Genomic DNA, 20,460 nt, shown 5'->3' with positions numbered 1-20,460 from the left:
TGATGCTTTTGAACTGTGGTGTTGGAGAAGACTCTTGAGAGTCCCTTGGAGTGCAAGCAGATCCAACCAGTCCATCCTAAAGGAGATCAGTCCTGGGTGTTCATTGGAGGGACTAATGTTGAAGCTGAAACTCCAATACTTTGGCCACCTCATGCGAAGAGCTGACTCACTGGAAAAGACTCTGATGCTGGGAGGGATTGGGGGCAGGAGGAGAAAGGATGATAGAGGATGAGATGGTTGGATGGCATCACCAACTCAATGGACATGGGTTTGGGTGAACTCCGGGAGTTGGTGATGGACAGGGAAGCCTGGTGTGCTGCGGTTCATGGGGTCGCAGAATTGGACACGACTGAGCGACTGAACTGAACTGAATAATGAATGTAAGGGTTAGGAGTGCTGACACTCCCTGCAGTAGAAAATCCAATTTTAACTTTGTTGCCAGCCCTCCAGAACTTAATTCCAACCAACTGCAGATTGTATATTACTGTATTATGTATTTATGAAAGGAACTGGCATATAAGTGGACCCATGCAGTTCAAACTCATGTTGTTGAAGGGTCAACTGTACTTTCAAGACTATTACCATCATACTGTTACTGGTGTTAGATTTTTCTAAGGGTAACAGAAGATACCAACTATAAAATGCTGCCAATACAGCCTCTAATCACTTAGAGCTCTAACAGATTTTATATTTTTAAGACAAAACATTGACAGGCTAGGGAGAAGGGAAAAGCCAGCCCTTTATAACAGAGAACACATGTAGCCAGCAATGCTTAACACTCCAGCAATGCTATGTGCTCCAAGGAGAGTGGGTCTTCCTAAGAAGAGAACAAAATGAAATTATTTGAACTGCTAACTGTACCTAGAATGTTAATTACTATGATAAGCACATTTGGATTACTTTAGGATCAGTAACATTTGATTAAATACATCACAAAACAGTTTGCTAAAAATTAATCCATGGGAAATCCCCTGGCAGTCCAGTGGTTAGGATGTGGGGCTCTCACTGCCAGGGTCCTGGGTTTGATCCCTGGGTGGGGAACTAAGATCCCACAAGCCACACAGGATGATTTAAAAAATAAAAAATTAGTCCATGAAAAGTGTGATTATAGTATCCAGAAATACCTCCTGATGAAAGAAAAAACAGTATACAGCACTGTGACTTTCAGAATATATAATTTGGAGTTTTATTATTATACGGTCTTTGAGAGACTTAATATTTTCACCATTAGTTAGTTCTCTTAATAATTTTGTGTAGGTACAAATGAACATGTCTTAGATTTAAGATTTCAGTTTCCCCCACTACATAAAAACACTCTCCATGGAGACAATCTTGTTTTACTTCCCATCTGCCAAAAATAGCATTTGATAGTAGACACAGCTTGGTAGAAAAGGCAGATGTTAACTTATAAATAACTATTCAATTAAAATGAGAAAACTTAAGAGCTGGCTACTTATACCTAACAACCGTAACAGTAGGATTCCAGGCAATGTGCCAAGGACTTAAAGTAGATTAAGCCATTTAATCCTCAAAGCCCTATGAATACTGCTTTCAGCCCAATTTCCAGAGAAGAAAATGGAGGCTTGGAGAAATATCCTCTCAAAACCCACAGAACTAGGAAGTAGAAGTAGGGGAGCCAAGATTGCAACACAGTCTGCCTTGGAACTTCTGCTCTTAATCACTGCTACAACTTACAAGGATTCAAAGAATTCAAACCTATGTCCCTCCCCTTCCAGGTTATCTTCATAGAGTAGTATTAAAAAGAAGATTTAAATGAGAAAGACAGAGGCCAAAAAACCCTCCAGTTATCCTATTATGGGCGGGAAAACGCCAAAACCCAAAGAACCCCTACATTACCTGATGTTACTTTTCTAAATATTTGGCTGTGCTGGGCCTTAGTTGCGGCACACAGGATTTTCTGTGAGCCATGCAGGATCTTTCATCACAGTGCACAGACTCTCTAGTTGTGGCTCACAGGCTTAGTTGCCCTGCAGCATGTGGGATCCTAGTCCCTGACCAGGGATCGTATTCACATCCCTTGCAGTACAAGATGGACTCCTGACCACTGGACCACCAGAGAAGTCCCTGATGTTACTTTTCTTACTCAAGAAAACAAAACGCCCTGGAGACGGAAATGGCAACTCACTCTAGCATTCTTGCCTGGGAAATACCATGGACAGAGGAGCTTGGTGGGCTACAGTCCACGGGGTGGCAAAAGAGCTGGACACAACTTAGCGACTGAACAACAACAGTGTTTTACGCGTCAGAATGCCAAAACCCCGGAATTTGTGCTTTTGTGCGGCAATGTTGTGAAAAAACAGCATTCTCCTGCATTTCTGCTGGGCATGCAAAATGGGACAATCTTCGCGTAAAGCGATTTGACAATATCTATTAAAATTAGAAATACATATGGCCTTTGATTCACCAACTTTATTTGTAGTAATTTAATGTACACATATACAACTCATGTGTATATTCAGTGCAGCATCCTAACAGCAAAAGACTGGAAACAACCAAACGTCTATCAATAGGAGACTTGAAAAAGCTAGTATGGTTCTTTTGTAATACAACTGTGAGAAACAGTGGCGGGGCGGGGGGCAGGGGGGAAACAAATGCTGTAACACAGAAAGCTGAGTAATAAAAGTACGAAGAAACAAGTAAAAGGTACATACAGCATAATTAGGCTCACTTTAGTCTAAACTAATATAGAATATCCCAGTCAAGAAATCAATTATTCTTAAGAAGTTGAAACATAATACACATTTATGTAATATTTTATTTACTGACCTCTCTGAAACATGCCCCAATTCATACAGTTAACGGAACCTTACATGTTGAAACGCTGGTCAACACAACGAATTCCAAACAAAAAATATTTCAATGTAGGAATCAACATATAACATTATATTTAGGTTGCTAAAATTAATTGCAAATATAAAATAAATGGCAAATAATGTCATGTTTCTGGTTTAAAGGAAACAGTTGTGACAGTCATGCTCAATACCTTGGTTAAGTAAAGACAGAAACGGGCTGGGGTATCATAGAGGTATGCAAAAATTTAACAGTTCAAATAATCTTTAGCCCTTCTGAGAAAAGATAGATGGCAAATATGTGGCAAATATTTCTGTAATATGGTGATTTCAATCCATTAGTGATCATTCTGTTCATGCATTTAAAGTAACTGCAGATGTTTCAGAGCACTGAAAATTAGATTCAAAGTCAGTCTTTGCTCAACAAGTTTACGATAATATGAATCCCTTATATTTAAAAATATAGCTTAAATTTGTAAAGTTTAAGGTAAAGCATACTTGTTTGCATAATTATTTTTAGATATAATTGAGACTACACTACTATATATAATCAGCTACATTGCTGTGCACAGTTAATTCCAGTTACCTTATTTTATATTTGCTGGTCATCAACAGCACAAATTTATGCTCCGAAAAAAATACATCAATCTAGCAAAACAATTATATTCAATTTTCTTTTAAACACAGATTAACTAAATTTAAGGAAGAACTGGCTTTTCTTAATCTCATTTTCAAGTTACTGATACAAACTTAACAGTGAGTAATTATTTATTTTGCTTAACACCAAGTAATCTACAAAAAGTTTCCAAGATAGACGCATTTCTTGCTCAATCTCCAAAAAATAAATAGAGGCTTTCTAACTGAAAGCATTTACATTCCTGGCTCTCTAAAGTAAACATTAAAAAACAAAGTACAAAAAAAATGATCTCTTGGCTTCTGAACAGCCCACTTAGTTACATAAAGTATTTTCTCTCCCAATACTTTTCCAAATTCAAAAGATATTTACTTCCTAAGAACATAACAGTCTTCATTTCAAACCATTCAGTCCGTTTCCATGGCAACACTGCGGGATTCCTTGGCCACCATAAGTCGCATTAGTTGACTGTGGAATTTCTCAATCTTCTTTACATCTTGAGCTTGGTCTGTTCTATACACCAAACACTGTCAGGAATTTTAAAAGCACACATTAACTATGCAAAACTAGATTACTAACAACGTAGCAAACATATTCTTGGGTAAAAATCTGAGTCTTTCCCTACCACTGTTTTGCTTTACTTCCTCCAGAGATCATTCACGTTTCCAGGTTCCCACAATTACATTCCTTAAGTTTAGTATAATATTTAAAATGCCACTGGTATGGACAAAAAACAAAATGAACTCTATTCAAAGCATCTCAAAAATGATCAGTAGACTAATGTAATCAAATTCTGCCATGGTCTGATGAGAAAAATTAAAGGCTGGAATCAGGTGTTTTCTCCCGGGGATCTGGTTATAAATGATTCTATAGTTATAGTGGGAAAAGCATATACATTTTAGGATCTCTTTCTCTGTTTATGAAATGGGAAGTATATGGTTAATGTTAATCTTTTAAAAATCAGGAATTCCTTGCTTACTGCTGGTTGCTACCTACATCAAGTTAGATAAATTTGTTCAACCTTGATTTCTGGTATTATTTATAACTTTTAAACCAATTCAAACTCTTCCTTGCTTTACATTCAATTCTTCATCTAAAATCTTCCAAATTATTAAATTTAAAGCTGGCAGTCTCATTTTGTAACACAAATCCATTTTTCTTCAGCCCATCTTATGGATTCATATGAGTTTTAAGCAATGGGAACTTTGCAATCCTGCAGTAATATTCATCAACTTAAACTGATTTGGAGTTCAACCTGATCGTGCTGTCAACTTAAAAAAACCACATCAGAGTTGTGAGTTGAAAGTTTTATTTGGGGCAGTACGAGGACTGCAGCTCAGGAGACAGCACCTCAAACAGCTCTGCAAGACTGTTCCAAAGACATAAAGGAGAAGAACAGTATACATGCAATCCTGGTGGAGGGGGGAGTACATGCAATCAAGCATGCTTATTTCTTAGAAAGTTTCTGCTGGTCTCGTGACGCTTCTGCTTGTCATGAGAAACAGTCATCACCATGAAAGATTTTAGTGCTTTTCTAGATACGAGGAGATGTAAGAACTGGGCTCAGAAAATCAGCTCCTGAGAATATCTAACTATTGGAAGACCTGTCCTGCCAGGTTTCGGGGAGCAGAGTGTGCCTCATTTCTGCTCTCCATCCTGGGCTCCTTCAAGGGGTGCTAGAGGTCAGCAGCTGCAGCAGCACATGATTTAATCCTTGTAGAGGTAGAGGGCAAGTGCCAATTTGTGGTTGACAACGCGCAACTGATTTGAATTCATACAGCCCTCAAACCACTTACTTAGAAAAGTTCACACATTGTACAAATCTGTCTAACAATCTTATAAAGCGGCCATACTCATCTCCAGAGTTTCAATTTTAGTATATGTACTACAGGAGAACATATACTTCTCACTACAGTTTGACATAGAAGAGGTCCAAAGAAAACAGTATTATAAATCAGACATGGAATTAGAAACAAAAGATGCATAAATAGGACTATAAAAGTGTCAAAGCTCTAAGACAATAAAGTCTAAGAAGAGTTTTCTAAGCCATTAAAATGAATTACTGAGGGAAGTATACAAACTTTTCTTTAAAAATCATTAGAAAAGAGATTTTTTCATTGGCGTTGGTTCACACATTTATCATTTAGTATGATGGATGTGATTCTATCTTTGGTCCCTTCTACATAAGGACTAATTATCAGTAATTTTAAGAAAGGGAACAAAAAGTATCCTTCATACTTAGATCTTATCACGGAAATCATTAATGTTAAAGTTCTTTCCAGTATTGCTTACCATGGATCTTTATCTATATTTAATCATTACCAGAGGCCAAAAGTTATCATTTGGAGGTAAAGTCTTTTGTATTGAATTCAATTCTGCATTTTCCTCTACTTTTAAAGCAGAACATACCAATTTCTCTGCAGTAGATATATCTATCCACTCCGTGACAATCACAAGTAACATTTTTCTCAATGTGAATGCTCAGGATTCAAGTAGACATTTATTGAACCTACTAAGTGGCAGGCACTAGTGCTAAGCACTTCCACATATTTCATTTACTTTGTACAACAACCCAATTAGGTGAGCAGACTATTACTATGGCACTTCATTGATTAAGGCCCCCAAAGCCAAACTTTTGGCCTGACTTTCCCCAAGACTAAAATGCTGTTAGATTGCTAAGCTAGGATTCAAATCTCAACCTAGGTTTAGCACACAACAGCTCAATTTACTCCTTTTTTGCATTTCACATTCACCAAACTCAATAGGTTCTTAGAAGATATGATACTAATTTAAAAAGATCTGACTTCATGCAACCTCATAATGAAACCCTGAATACAAATACAGTAAAAGATATGACCAAAAGTCATTTTTAAAGTCACTATGAGATTTTTAAAAGAGTTAATCCATTAAAAGAAATGTTTGCTAAGTACCCTTTGGGTAAGGACTAGTCACTACAAACACAGTAAGACTATCACTCATCTATTCTTGTTATTTTGAAGCCCACAACCTATTAAAAGTCAAAAGTGATTTTTTTAAAAAAAATTGTGAAACAGCACAAAAAGAGGCAGAAATAAAAACAAGAAATGAAGCAGTCCTTCTGAGGTAGGTTTTGAAATATAAGCAGCTGGCTTGTCACACTGGGGCAGGGGTGGGATTCAACACTGCAAAGATGGAGACAGGCTTGTTCAAAAGCTCAGAGGCCTAAGACTGCATGGCATATTAAAGGAGCCCTTAAGGAACACAAAAAAGACAGAGATTAGCGGGGATGTGAGGGTGGGGTTTACATTATGAGTGATGAGAAGCCACTGAAGATTGTTAAGCAGGGTAGTAAGAACCCAATTTGCATTTTTAGAAATCACTCTGGTGGGACAACTGAAGGACGAACTGGAAGCAGGGACACAGAGCTACTAGTCCAGGGAAGCGACAACGAAGCCTTAAGGGGTTAATGCAATGAAGATGGAGGGTTCACCACAGGAAATGAGATGAGACCTTGAATCAATAATTCACAAATGCCCAGCAAAGCATATGGAACTTATCAGAGGATCAAAATACAAGTTTTTCAAATGAAGGAATAGTAAATGAGAATAAGGGAAAGGAAGGAACCAAAAATGATTCCCAGGTTCTGAGCAGGTAGATGACAGTGTAATTAAAGACAGGAAGCAGGAGAAACCAGTTTGATAAGCGATGAGGACTTCCATTCTAGACAGGCTAACCTTACGAAGTAGAGGAGGAAAAATGCTCAACTCAGACCTAGTCAGGAAGCCAACAGAAAAATATGAGCTGAAGGTTCAAAATTGGAAACAGACATACAGGCAGTACTGGACTTAATGGACTGATCCAGAAGTGATAAGACGACATCAAGGACAGAACCCTGGAGAAACCAATATTAATGGAGCAAGTCAGCAAAATAACTAGCAAAGAATGAAACAAACAGAGAAAAAGAAAAACAAGATAAAAGGAAGCCACAGATGCCAAAACATTTCTACAAGAATTGGTTTCCTGTTTCAAAAGCAGCCAGGAGGGGGACTTCCCTGGTGGTCCAGTGGCTAAGACTCTGCGTTCCCAATGCAGGGGGCCCAGGTTCGACCCCTGATCCGGGAACTAGATCCCACATGCTGCAACTAAGAATCCGAATTCCACAATTAAGGATCTTGCATGTCTCAATGAAGACCTGGTGCAGCCAAATAAATATTAAAAATATTAAAAGCAGCCAGGAGGTCAAGCAAGATATGAACTGCTGGGTTTGAAAATGAAGGGGCTGCTGCTGAGCCCTCACTGAGAGCAGGTTCAAGGAAAGACTTCATGTAGAAACCACATGGCAGAGGGGTAAGACATAAATGGGGTGTGAGGAAGCGACAGGAATGAGCAGACAGGGAACGAGAGAAACGCAACTACAGAGCCTATAACTTCTGTTCAAATACCACTTACTCCTCACACATCTACAAGGAAACCTTTACCCCTGTATCTATGTTTGGTCTCTATGTTCCTCTTGTTTGGCTGTTATTAAACTATACCTGACAAACTGTATTAATGAAGCAAGTTGAATTATCTTTCCAAGTGCCTACAAAAATAGCTTCAAGAACAAGGCTCTTGTCTTGGGAATGAAACACAAAATAAGCATTCTAATGGGTGACCTGCATAAATTCTATGTAAATAATTTCAAACACATGATTAACTCAAGCAAATCTGAAAGTATGCAACAAATAAAAATGTATACTTACAACTAAATCATCTGTTACTTTAATACACAAACTCCCATCAGAATGCCTATATTTGAGAACCACACGGGCCTGAAATAAAAATACATATTTAGAAACAGTGAAGTCAGAAGACATTTCTCATAAATAATTTAGTCTTCAAGTGAGCTAAAATAAAATAGATCCTTTTAGAATTAATAGCCAAAATATCTAAAGGCACCTTTACTGTAAACTTATCATGACTGAAATGAGGGGAAACAGCATTTTGTGCATTCCTATTGCTACAATATTTTTAAGACTTAAAAGAAAGTCAGGTATTTTATTTTCAGCCACTTTAAAAAGATGTACTGAAAATTCCCAAGGCACACCCATATTCAGAGAATGTCTAAGACTGGTTTGGCATTTCTTGCCAGTAAGACTATGTATGAAGGGTATTCACAGCATGCTACCTCAAAAGTATACCACTTCAGCTAAAGGAAAGTTTTGAGCTGAAGGTAATTAGTTCTCTGCCCTTTCTGATCAAAAGCAGGACATAAATTAAGCTTTGTAAAGATTACCTAAGTTCCCAATTGTAAAGGTGTTTCTTCTCCCTGGGAAAAGAGAAGAAGGCTTGTTCCCTACCTTACCAGACAACTCTAATATTGCCTATACATTCCCTGGTCACCTTCTCAGAACGTACCCCCTCCCAGAAGCCCCAAATCTCTTTTCCTCTGTCCAACCTCCCTCCCATACTTTCCCACCCTTAAGATGGTATATAGGTCCCAAATTCCTCCTCTTTGTAAACTTCTATGTTAAGTGTAAAGTCTTTCTATTTATTAAACTGTCTTTTGTCAGTTTAATTTGCAGAGCCCCAGTTATGAAACCTAAGAGAGTAAAGGAGGTTTTCTTCTCCCCTATAATACCCACACACCTAGCCACAGAGGACTGATAGGAAAAAGGGCGGGGGGGAGTAGAAATGGCTAGTAAAATTCAAACCCATTTTCCAGGAAAGAGCACTGCAGTTGCAGTTCATACTTTCCATTTCCCCATGACTCTCAAGAGGTGGACTCAGACTAACTACTCAGCAAAATCGTATCTTTCTCATGATGGCACGACATGAGACACAATTTTCCACATCTAGAATAACTCCTACATTGAGTTAGGAGTGCCATGCTGTGCCATGCTACACAGCACTTTTGCTATTGGGTGTTCTACAGTTAGGAAGCCAAGAAAATGATTTAGATATTAGTACATTCCAATAAAAGATAACAGCTCCCAATAGAGTTTACAACCTCCATGAACATTATTTTTATTTCTTTAAATGATGGATGCAAAACAGTGTACTACAGCAGAGTCAAGTTCCTTCTTAATAAAAATATAATAAACAACTCTAGTTTAGCTTTAGCTAGCTGTTTTAAAAATTGCTAAGTATCTACCAGACAAAACAGGAACATATATTTAAAATGGCTCCAATGCAGCACAGGACCCTCAAGATAATTCTGGAAACTAGATAAAAAGGGCTATTAGAGCTTTTTCTACAGCTTTTCTCATTATGCCTTCTACTCTCCTGGGTTTGCAAATTAAAAAAGGTCATATCATCCTGAGATTTGTCTTGGTGAGGGAGGAAAGGGAACTCAACAAGCACTTAAGTAGGTGTAAGTATCTTTAGACTACCTAATAAGATTCTACTTATTGAGCCAGTAAATTCAGTTTCACATATTAAAAAAAATTAGTCCTCTGGAAACAAAAGGAAACCAACTTAAAAAAGTGCTAAGCATGACAACTATGTAAAGTTTTAACTCCTGTTTAAAAGAATACTTAATGGCTTCATTAGGAGAAATGAGTTAAAAAACTCTTTGCGGTCCCATGGACTGTAGCCTGCCGGGCTCCTATGTCCACAGGATTCTCCAGGCAAGGATACTGGAGTGGGCTGCCATGCCTTCCTCCAGGGGATCTGGAACCCGCTAAGTCTCCTGTATTGGCAGGCGAGTTCTTCACCACCAGCGCCACCTGGGAAGCCCCAATCCCCTTTCTATTGGTAAATTAGAAAGCACCTACGTTACCATGTCAGACACCACTAAGAAGAAAAAGAAGTCAAGGTTCTTGCTTTTTTAGTAATTCAACCAACTTAAATAATCAAAACATAAGACAACATGAATTAAGTCCTAGAAAGACATATACACATAAAATGCTAAAGGAGGAAACAAGTAATTTAGATTGGGGGAAGGGAAAGTGTAAAAAGAATTTATGGAAATGGCTGCAGAAATGCATTTTTTGTTTTCTTTCTTTTAGGGAAGAAGTTAGGAGAAAGGCTGAAGCAGCAGTCTGAATGAAGATATGATGCATCCTGTAGCTTTCTGAGGCTAGCTAGGGCTGAGGATGGTGGAAATGGTGGGAGACAAAGCCAACAAGACTGGAGAGAGGGTCAGACTGGGGCCTGGAAGGTGGGACTTTTACCAGCAATCAGTGAAGAACTAGTTTTAAAACAGGAAACTGGGAATTCAATTTTTGTGTCTGAGATAGCTGCAGTATGTATGAGAATGAAGAAGGAATTTTAAAAGCAGGCAGACAAAGAGGTTATTACATGGTCTAGCAATAATACCATCTTTACTTAGAGCGGATGCAATGGAGAAAGGTAAAAGGTGATAAATATGATCAAGAGGAAGAGAAGACAAAGAATTCTGTAAAACAGATCCCAAAGAGTTCTGACAAAATTTCTTTTCTTCTTTAGTTTCAGCAGTATAGACTGGTAGAAACAGCATGAACACAGTGTTTAGAGATGTGGGTTCAAATTTTAGCCTAATCTCTTAATGATCACCAGGCAAATCATTTAATGTATCTAAGACTGTTCATTCAACTACCTCAAGGGATTGTCAACTGTATACATGGAAGGTATTCAATACAACTGTCAGTCAAGCTCTCTTCCCACTCATCCCTTTACCAGCCTATCAAAAAAAAATCAGTTAAAACCCAGTGAAGGTTATCATGAAAAGGCACAAGTTTTTAGGTCACTGGAATTTTCTGAAAAGAACTCAGGTTCTCCCTCCCCTGTCTATTCTACACATGCTTTGTTCATAGCAATGCTCAATAATAATCATTTTATTTTCATTTTCCCTATAACTATGACCACATTCTTATAGTATTATTACTCTTACTGTGGATTTGTATATTCTTTACTATCTTTCCAAATATTAGTTTACACTGTGGGTACTTCTACAAAAGTCCTGTATAGTCCTCACGGTACACTGCTTAAAGAAAACAAATGGTCCTACGAACAAAATCAACCAAATGGAGGAGCCAGAAATTGTGTCATAAACAAAGTACTCAATTTCACAAGTATCTAATTCATTTTATTATTTATTACTATTACATCACTTTATTGCAAAGAATGGAACTAAGACTGTTTCTGGCTTGTTACTTATCTAGGTCTAAAAAGCTAGCAGGGCTTTTCAATATTTCAAATAATATTTAGATGACAATAAAAACCAAGAGGAAGAAAAATCAAGACCCAAATGCTAAATTCTTGTCCTTGCAACTTCTCTGGTTACTAACACACACACGGATCCCTGTAATTCATTCACGGCCCTGGTAAAATTATGATAAGCCGATGTCAGAGGTTAGCTTATTATAATTTTATGGGGGCCATGAATGAATTACAGGGATCCATGTGTGTGTGTTACTCGCTCACTTTGTGTCCGACTCTTTGTGACCCCATGGACTCTAGTCCCACCAGGCTCCTCTGTCTGGAATTCTCCAGGCAAGAATACTGGAGTGGGTTGCCATTCCCTTTTCCAAGGGATCTACTTGACCCAGGGATCAAACACGAGTCTCCTGCATTGCAGGCAGATTCTTTACTGTCTGAGCCTCCAATGAAGGCCACAGGGATCCACGGACCCCCTAAAACTGTTTACAAACATTTATGTGTTAAGTGCATTCTCCTACTCTTAAAGGGCACTAACCTCCAAAATATTAAGAACCACTAATCTGCGGGAGGTAGATGCCTCCAAATGAGGGTCTTTGATGCTTCTGAACTGCGGTGTTGGAGAAGACTCTTGGGAGAAGACTCTTGAGAGTCCCTTGAACTGTAAGGAGATCCAACCAGTCCATCCTAAAGGAAATCAGTCCTGAATATTCACTGGAAGGACTGATGCTGAAACTCCAATACTTTGGCCACCGGATGCGAAGAACTGACTCATTTGAAAAGACTCTGATGCTGGGAAAGACCTGGGAAAGGCGGGAGAAGGGGACGACAGAGGATGAGATGGTTGGATGGCATCACCGACTCGATGGACACTGAGTCTGAGTAAGCTCCGGGAGTTGGTGATGGACAGGGAAGCTTAGCGTGGTGCAGTCCATAGTGTCGCAAAGAGTCGGACACGACTAAGCGACTGAACTGAAACTGAACTGAAGCGCCACAGGAAGCCGAAGCTGCAGAGGGGAGGAGCCCTGCCCTTAGAGACACGTAAACCAACGGTAGGGAAGCTCAGGGATTGTAGGCGGGGGAAGGCTTCTTAGAGCCCTGACTTGACCCTGATTTTGCTGGTTTCAGGCTTCACTGGGCCCTTCTTAAGAGAAGAGACGAAAAGAACAATCGGACTTCGCGCGGAGTCCGTCTCTCTTCACACACAGCACCTCCTAGGATGCTGCAGAAGCTCCGGAGGCCGAGCGGACGCCAGAGAAGACATCCTGACCCGAGCTAGGACAGAGACACTGGCTCCGCCTGCGATTTACCTTCATTGGGTCGGCGAGGTAGAGTTTCTCCGCTGCGCGACTGAACTCCTCCCAAGTCTGGTACTGCGGCATCGTGGGACCGCGGCAGAAGGACAGAAAGAGGCACGGCTGTGGACCGGAGGCGGCGCAGCACGGCCCACCTACCTCCCTAACTCCCACAGCCGGCTACCGAGACAGGGGCCCAGAAGCTCAAGGATGGCGGCGCCGCCTCGCACCAACGCCTCGCTCCATTGGTCAGCCTGGATCGTTCTTGCCCAATGGGAAGGAGGGATGTTGCATAGGAGGCGGAGCCCCAAGCGTGTGAGTCTGGGAGAGGGTCCGAAGAGGTGGAGAGAGGAGAGACGATGGAGGTTGCCACAGCGCCCCTTGTAGGACTGGAGGAGGATCTGTCCCGCTGTCCTTCTGGCTGGACGACAACGATAAAGCCCAGGTTTCTTCAGCAAAGATAGAGCGGCTTAGTGATAAGCGCTGGAGCTGTCTCGCTTACAGCTTAGTAAAAGGCGAGACAAAAACAGAAGAGTGCAATGGAGAGCTTTCTATGATAGACATCTGTGTCTAGAGGACGCTAACGGGGATGACACAAGTTGAATCTTGAGAAACATGACGGGTGTTAAACAGGTGGGCAGGGCAGGAGGCCTATTTTAGATCCGTAGTGTATTTAATGTGGGCATCCCCTGGAGGAGGGCATGGCTGCTGCTGCTGCTGCTGCTGCTAAGTCGCTTCAGTCGTATCCGACTCTGTGCGATCCCATAGACGGCAGCCCACCAGGCTCCCCCGTCCCTGGGATTCTCCAGGCAAGACTACTGGAGTGGGGTGCCATTGCCTTCTCCGGAGGGCATGGCAACCCACTCCAGTGTTCTTGCCTGCAGAATCGCATGGACAGAATAGCCATAGAGTTGCAAAGAGTCAGATAGGACCGAAGCGACTTAGGACGCAAGCACGTATTTGGGGCACGGGGGAAGAATGGGAAGAAATCATATCACTTAAGCCGGAAGAAATTTGAACTTTGTTCTCCAGGCTATGGAGTGAGGTAGAAGGGTATTTTTCTTTAATCAAGTTGAAGTATATTTTATGTATAGTAAAACATCAGTTTTAAGGCTTTCCTGGCGGCTCAGTGGTAAAGAATCCGCCTGCCAATGCAGAAGATACAGCTTCTATCCCTGGTCCCGGGAAGATCTCACATGCCGGTGAGCCACTAAGCCCCTGCCCCACAACTACTGAGACTGCGCCCTAGAGCTTGTGCGCTAAAACAAGAGAAGCCACCACAGTTAGAAGCCCCAAGCACCACAAGGAAACAAAGAGCAATGCCCCGCCCGCCAGAACTTGAGAAAGCCGTCGCAGAGCAAGGAAGACCCAGTACAGCCAAAAATAAATAAATACAATTATAGAAAGTAAGTTATACTAAACACATCGGCCCTGGACTTTGCTCTCCATTGTTCAGCAAGTGGAGAGCCGGCAGATGTTAATCACAACAGGACGCGGTATGATTAATTTTTATTTTTAGAACACGTCACTAGTGGCTGTAGGAAAGCTGAATTGGTGAAGTCCAGCCTGTGCAAGGTCAAAAGTGAAAGCTTTTATTCTTTCACCTAAGTTGGTTACCTCCTATGATTGTTTCCGTGCCCTTGCTTCCCATTCAATCTCATTCCCACCATAGTACCTTCTACTCTGTCCCCACCTCAACTCTCAAATGAAGTTGCTTTCACAAGGTCACTAACTGCTCTCAGAGTCACTAGTGACCTTCATATTGCCCAGTCCAGCTGACAATCCTTTATTTTTTTTTAATTTTTAAAATATATTCATCTATATTTATTTCTTTATTTCCTTGCACTGGGTCTTCCTTGCGGCACGTGGCATCTCTTTCTCTGATCAGGGATGGAGGCTGGGCCCCCTGCATTGGGAGTACGGAGTCTTAGCCACTGGACCACCAGGGAAGTCCCTCAATCCTTTCTTGACTAGATCATTCAACCGCATCTGAGGGCACATGCCACTCTTTCATCCTTGAGATTTCCCAGCCGCTTGGTTTTTTTTACTCCATCCTTCCTTGCTCCTTCTTCTGCCTCTTTGGTTTTTCCCTCTCTGGCTCTGTCCTAGCCTCCTCCACTCCCTTTGCCCTTCAACACTGGGTCCTGAGGTATCATACTTTGATTTCACCCTCTGAGTTTTTCCTGGGCAATATTTGGGTTTTCACTTTCGCCTCTATGCTGCTTAGTGCAGGTTCTTCCGTGAGCTTCAGATTCATATCCAAATGCCTTCCAGGCCTTGGGCTAACTCCAGAGTTCAATTTCGGGAGACGAAAACAATTTTTCAGCAAGTTGAAGCAATTTGTAAGCCATAAATATGATGCGTCCTTTTTGACTTATTTTACTATTGCCATTTGGCAAATTATTAGCCACTCATACACCATATTTGACTGCCAGGAATTCAATAACTTTTAAGGGTCAGTGTGTTGGGCAAAATCCTTATAAGCTAAAGAGGTAAGGGGTAGCGATAATAAGGCAAATTCACCCATACCGATAATTAAAGACAGGAGCGTGGCACAGTGCAGGAGAGAGAAGTCATCTCACAGGATCTAGTGCAGGACAGAGCCTTTCCACAAGATTTAGTGGTTCTTCCTCCCTCTTTCCTCTAAGGAGGAAGGTCTGTTGTTGTTGTTAATTCTTTCCCAGAAGCTTTTTGTCCTTCTTTGTTCTCCTCGGTTGTCTTCTAAAAGCTGGCAGCATAGGGTGTGTAGACCGTTGTAGGAGTAGGTTCTTAAGTGGGTTCTTACATTTGCAATCATAACAGTCCCCAGTGCTGCTGGCATGTTGGGAACTAAAGGTCATTATGTTGATTTTCATACATTAAGCATTTGTGGAACTCTGGATACGCCGGGACTCAAAGAAGTCCCAGTTCTCCTGTGCCTTCCTAGGTCTCATGAATTCAGTGCAGCACAGTTAGAGTGAAAGAGAAGCCAACAGAAAAACCGGTTTGCCCAGGAGCTGGATCCAGCATGGGGAGGGAAGGAAACCTGAGAGCGCCCCGACGGGGCCGGGCTGCTTTGGCGCGGTGTCCAGTGGAGGGCAGTGGTGAGCAGATGGTCCCACGGAGACGGATCCCTGAGAGCTGACTTCAGCCTTTTCATGATCCCTATGGAGTGCGGGAAGAAATATCAACAACCTCAGATATGCAGATGACACCACCCTTATGGCAGAAAGTGAAGAGGAGCTAAAAAGCCTCTTGATGAAAGAGGAGAGTGAAAAAGTTGGCTTAAAGCTCAACGTTCAGAAAACGAAGATCATGGCATCGGTCCCATCACTTCATGGGAAATAGATAGGGAAACAGTGGAAACAGTGTCAGACTTTATTTTTTGGGGCTCCAAAATCACTGCAGATGGTGACTGCAGCCATGAAATTAAAAGACGCTTGCTCCTTAGAAGGAAAGTTATGACCAACCTAGGTAGCATATTCAAAAGCAGAGACATTACTTTGCCAACAAAGGTCCATCTAGTCAAGGCTATGGTTTTTCCAGTGGTCATGTATGGATGTGAGAGTTGGACTGTAAAGAAAGCTGAGCACCGAAGAATTGATGCTTTTGAACTGTGGTGTTGGAGAAGACTCTTGAGAGTCCCTTGGACTGCAGGGAGATCCAATCAGTCCATTCTGAAGGAGATCAGCCCTGGGATTTCTTTGGAAGGAATGATGCTACAACTGAAACTCCAGTACTTTGGCCCCCTCATGTGAAGAGTTGGCTCATGGGAAAAGACTCTGATGGTGGGAGGGATTGGGGGCAGGAGGAGAAGGGGACGACAGAGGATGAGATGGCTGGATGGCATCACAGACTCGATGGACGTGAGTCTGAGTGAACTCCGGGAGTTGGTGATGGACAGGGAGGCCTGGCGTGCTGCGATTCATGGGGTCGCAAAGAGTGGGACACGACTGAGCGATTGGACTGGACTGAACTGAACTGATGGAGTGCGTACGCCTACCTTACCTGAGGCGGGTATTGGTGCGTTTTGTTTATCGTTTGCTCAGTCTCAACTTTTCCTTTCCAGAAAGAGCCTTAGCTCTTACTTAACTGTCAGGAACTTCCAACCCAGTTTAATTAATTACTGATTGAGCACCTCTTCTGTGTCAGTCACCCTGCCAGGCATTCTACAGTGAAAACAAAGATGTGCGTGAGCAGCTTGAATGCTAATGTGAGCAGAGCAGGGTGTAGGTATAAGGCGAGTTTATAAATGATCAAGACTGGAGGCAGAAACAAGCGTTTATGGGGATTCAAGCAGGTCTCAGCATCCCCTCCTCCCAGGTGTTTGGGGATGGGGCGGGTGGTCTGAAGGTAAAGACAAGAATGTGACTGTGTGAAGCCCAGAACTGACTCCCAGGACCCACATCCCACACTGCCCAGTTCTGTGGATCAGAAGCCCAGAGCTGCCTAGGAACAGTGAGGGTCACCTTGAGCCTGGGGGGACAGGGTGGGAAAGGGAGGGAGGGAGGGACACAGGCCAAGATAGAAGGCAGGTGGAGATAGAAGTCACCCCAAGAAACAAAGCCCATTTCCAGAGCCCAGCTCAAGGGGGCTCAGAGACCAAAGGTACTAGCACCCTCAAGCCACGCCCACTGACAAACCCGCCCCCCCAGGCAGATGACAGAGTTCCTGAGGCTGTCCCTCAGTGTCCTCCTTACACTCTGTTCTTAAAATGCTAACATGCCGCGGTCTGGGCAGGTAATGATCCTTCTGTTGCTGTTGTGTTGTGCTTCGTCACTCAGCCATGCTGACTCCTTGTGATCCCATGGACTGTAACCCACCAGACTCCTCCATTCATGGGGTTTTTCAGGCAGGAGTACTGGAGTGGGTTATCATTCTCTCCTCCAACAGATGCTCCCAATTCAGGGATGGGAACCACATCTTCTACACTGGCAGGCGGATTCTTTACCGCTGAGCCAATGATTCCTTTAAGGTGAAACAGATTTCAAGTAGAATGAACATACCTCAAAAACCAACAGGGGGATAAAGCCTTGTCTTGTCCGGCCGTGCTGACAAGAGAGACTAGGCTCCGATTGAGTTGTGGGGATCAGAAAGGCCACCATCCATGCTGCCTCCTGTGGGAGAAGCTGGGTCAGGCCAGGACAGATGCTGCCCAACTGATGCCCCAGAGACCAGAGGGCAATGACAGGGGCACCAGGATTCCCGAGGCTGCTGGCTTGTCAGTTTCATCTGAAACTGATTAAAACGAAATGCAAACCCAAGTAGCTGGGAAGAAAAGGTCAGTATTTTACCCCTGTCTGCTCTCCTCCCTCAGCACACTGCGCTCTGGCCTAGGTCCCATCAATGCTCAGATTTCCCCTTCACCCGGGCAGCCCCGCACTGCCCAGAAACCCCAGAGAATGGTCCTATTGTAGATGAGACAAACCAAAATAGCAGCATCTTCTGTTCTCTGCCTTAGGGAGATTCACTTAAAACCCCAGAGCCCCAGATGTGGACGACAATGGAAGTTGTTGTTGCAAATTAGTGATCCTGGAACAGATGAGAGGTAGGTAGTCGGAAAGCAGCCAGGGTGGTGGGTTGGGCTGTGAAGAGAGAACAATTACACAGTCACTCCATTAACCCAATTAGTAGTCACTGGCAGGAATTCTGTTCACCACTCAAAGAAGCACGGTGGGAAAGGTGGGAAAAGGGGACAACCAACCTGTGGAGGGTGATTGGGGTTGGGGAGGGCGGGATTGCTGCTGGAACAAAAGGTCTAGAAATAAAGCTTCGTTTATTCCTAAGCTGGTAAATGTTATTTTTATAATTTTTTAAAATATTCTTTTTTTTTTAATTAAAAAAAGAAAAAAACCTGTGCCCTGGAGCATTCGCATGAACAGTGTTTGCGTTAATTAAGAAATCGGATGACATCTCCACTCCGCAGCAGGCTCTGCTGTGGAAACTCTCCGGGTGGCCTGGGAAACGGTGACTGTGGACTCTTGATTGATCACAGCTGTCACGTCCTCAGCCAGTCAGTCCAACAAGTCAGTCAGTATGTCCTACGTGTCTACCTGATTCTCTCTGGAGTTTTAGGGGGGTGGGGAGTGGACACAGCATTAAGCAGGCTATGGCTGTGTGCACAACTCGAATGAGTAAGGAGCGTTTACATTCAAGTCACAAAATTCTGAGCAGAGAAGGGACAGGTTAATGGGGGTGTGGGTGGAATCAGGAAAAGCTGCACAAAGGAGCTGGATATAAAAAAATAAAGGTCAGAGGACTTCCCTGGTAGCTCAGTGGTAAAGAATCCACCTGCCAGTGCAGGAGACATGGCTTTGATCCCTGATCTGGGAAGATCCCACATGCCGTGGGGCAACCAAGCCCATGTGCCACAACTATGGGGCCTGTGCTCTCGAGTCCAGGAGCCGCAACTCCTGAGCCCATGTACTGCAGCTACTGAAGCCTGTACGCCCTAGAGCCCTCGCTCTGCCACAAGAAAAGTCACTGCAATGAGAAGCCCAAGCACCGCAACCAAGAGTGGCCCCTGCTCGCTGAACCTAGAGAAAAGCCCACGCAGCAGTGAAGACCCCGCACAGCCAAAAATAAATAAACAACATTATTGTAAGAGATAAAGGTCAGATTATGACATGGAACAGGCAGGCTTTAGAATACAGAGACGGAGAAGGCAATGGCAACCCACTCCAGTGTTCTTGCCTGGAGAATCCCAGGGACGGGGGAGCCTGGTGGGCTGCCATCTGTGGGGTCACACAGAGTCGGACACGACCGAAGCGACTTAGCAGCAGCAGCAGCAGCAGAATACAGAGAAGGTGTAAGTGAAGGCACAAACAGTTAGGGAGCCGATAGAGCCCTTCTCCAGGGTGACGCTGGGGTGCTCGCAATAGGGTGATTTTAGTGACAGAGATTACCCACTGGGAAAGAGAGCACTGGAATGGCCCTCGACGATGGGAAACGTGGTGAGAAAGGTCCTCCCACACCCTGTCTCTGGATTTTATCTTTTTAGAGGCCAGGGTGAGGGACTGGCCTGGGAGCTTTACGTGGCTGCCTGAGGCTGCAGGAACCAGGGCGTTGATAACTCCAGGCTTCATCAGTAAGTCAAGGGAGAAAGGGAACCCTCCCAAGTCCAGCATACTGGGTGACTGTGGGAGGACAGATGGAGAAGATAAGCCCAGCCCCAGGGGAAATCTTGTCTGAAAAGGTGTCTGCCTGGCTTCTTCCCCACTTAGACCTGGGAGCTGCTGCCCCGCGGCTCCCAACCCCCACCTCTCACTCTATTACCACTCTCTCCATGCGCCTTTGTGCTCTCTCTCAGTTTCTCTCCTGCTCTTATTCCCTTCTCACCTTTCACAGCCTTCCAGCCACTGAAACAGGAAAATGGTAAAACATGCAAAGCTTTGGCTTCAGCACAAAGGTGAGGTGTTCCATGTCTCTTGTGTCTGACCCGTTGCAAGCCATCTTTGCCTGGTTGCTCAAGCTCCTGCTAAGCTTTGTTGCCCTTCATGGTCTGTCTTCAGGAGGCAGGGACTGGGAGGGCAGACACTGATCTCTGACCATGCAGACAGTAAATATTTGCTGATGGCCAGCATGATGACATGTGGAGAAACTAACCCCTGCCCAAGGCTGTTAGGAAAAGATTCTTTGATCACTG

General features: G+C 43.1%; 1 protein-coding gene and 2 long non-coding RNA genes across 3 annotated transcripts; 1 reads left to right on the top strand and 2 right to left on the bottom strand.

The window, feature by feature from the left end:
- Positions 1-2,415: 2,415 nt before the first annotated feature.
- Positions 2,416-13,042, bottom strand: SRP9 (signal recognition particle 9). The gene is made up of 3 exons (XM_004013626.5): positions 12,852-13,042; positions 8,166-8,234; positions 2,416-3,971 (listed from the first exon to the last, which is right to left on the bottom strand). Exons 1-3 carry the CDS (start codon positions 12,921-12,923, stop codon positions 3,852-3,854), a joined length of 261 nt encoding a protein of 86 aa, XP_004013675.1. The 5' UTR covers positions 12,924-13,042; the 3' UTR covers positions 2,416-3,851.
- LOC121820768 (uncharacterized) lies at positions 12,535-18,601 on the top strand. The gene is made up of 2 exons (XR_006061455.2): positions 12,535-12,593; positions 12,670-18,601. It is a non-coding gene; the product is annotated as an uncharacterized LOC121820768 (long non-coding RNA).
- Positions 14,329-20,323, bottom strand: LOC132657456 (uncharacterized). Its single transcript, XR_009595667.1, has 4 exons — positions 20,154-20,323; positions 18,244-18,400; positions 17,822-17,932; positions 14,329-15,980 (listed from the first exon to the last, which is right to left on the bottom strand). It is a non-coding gene; the product is annotated as an uncharacterized LOC132657456 (long non-coding RNA).
- Positions 20,324-20,460: the final 137 nt, after the last annotated feature.

Source organism: Ovis aries, chromosome 12 (genome assembly GCF_016772045.2).
Source record: "Ovis aries strain OAR_USU_Benz2616 breed Rambouillet chromosome 12, ARS-UI_Ramb_v3.0, whole genome shotgun sequence".
In the NCBI taxonomy this organism is placed as follows: domain Eukaryota; kingdom Metazoa; phylum Chordata; class Mammalia; order Artiodactyla; family Bovidae; genus Ovis; species Ovis aries.
This window is presented reverse-complemented; position numbering and strand designations above follow the sequence as displayed.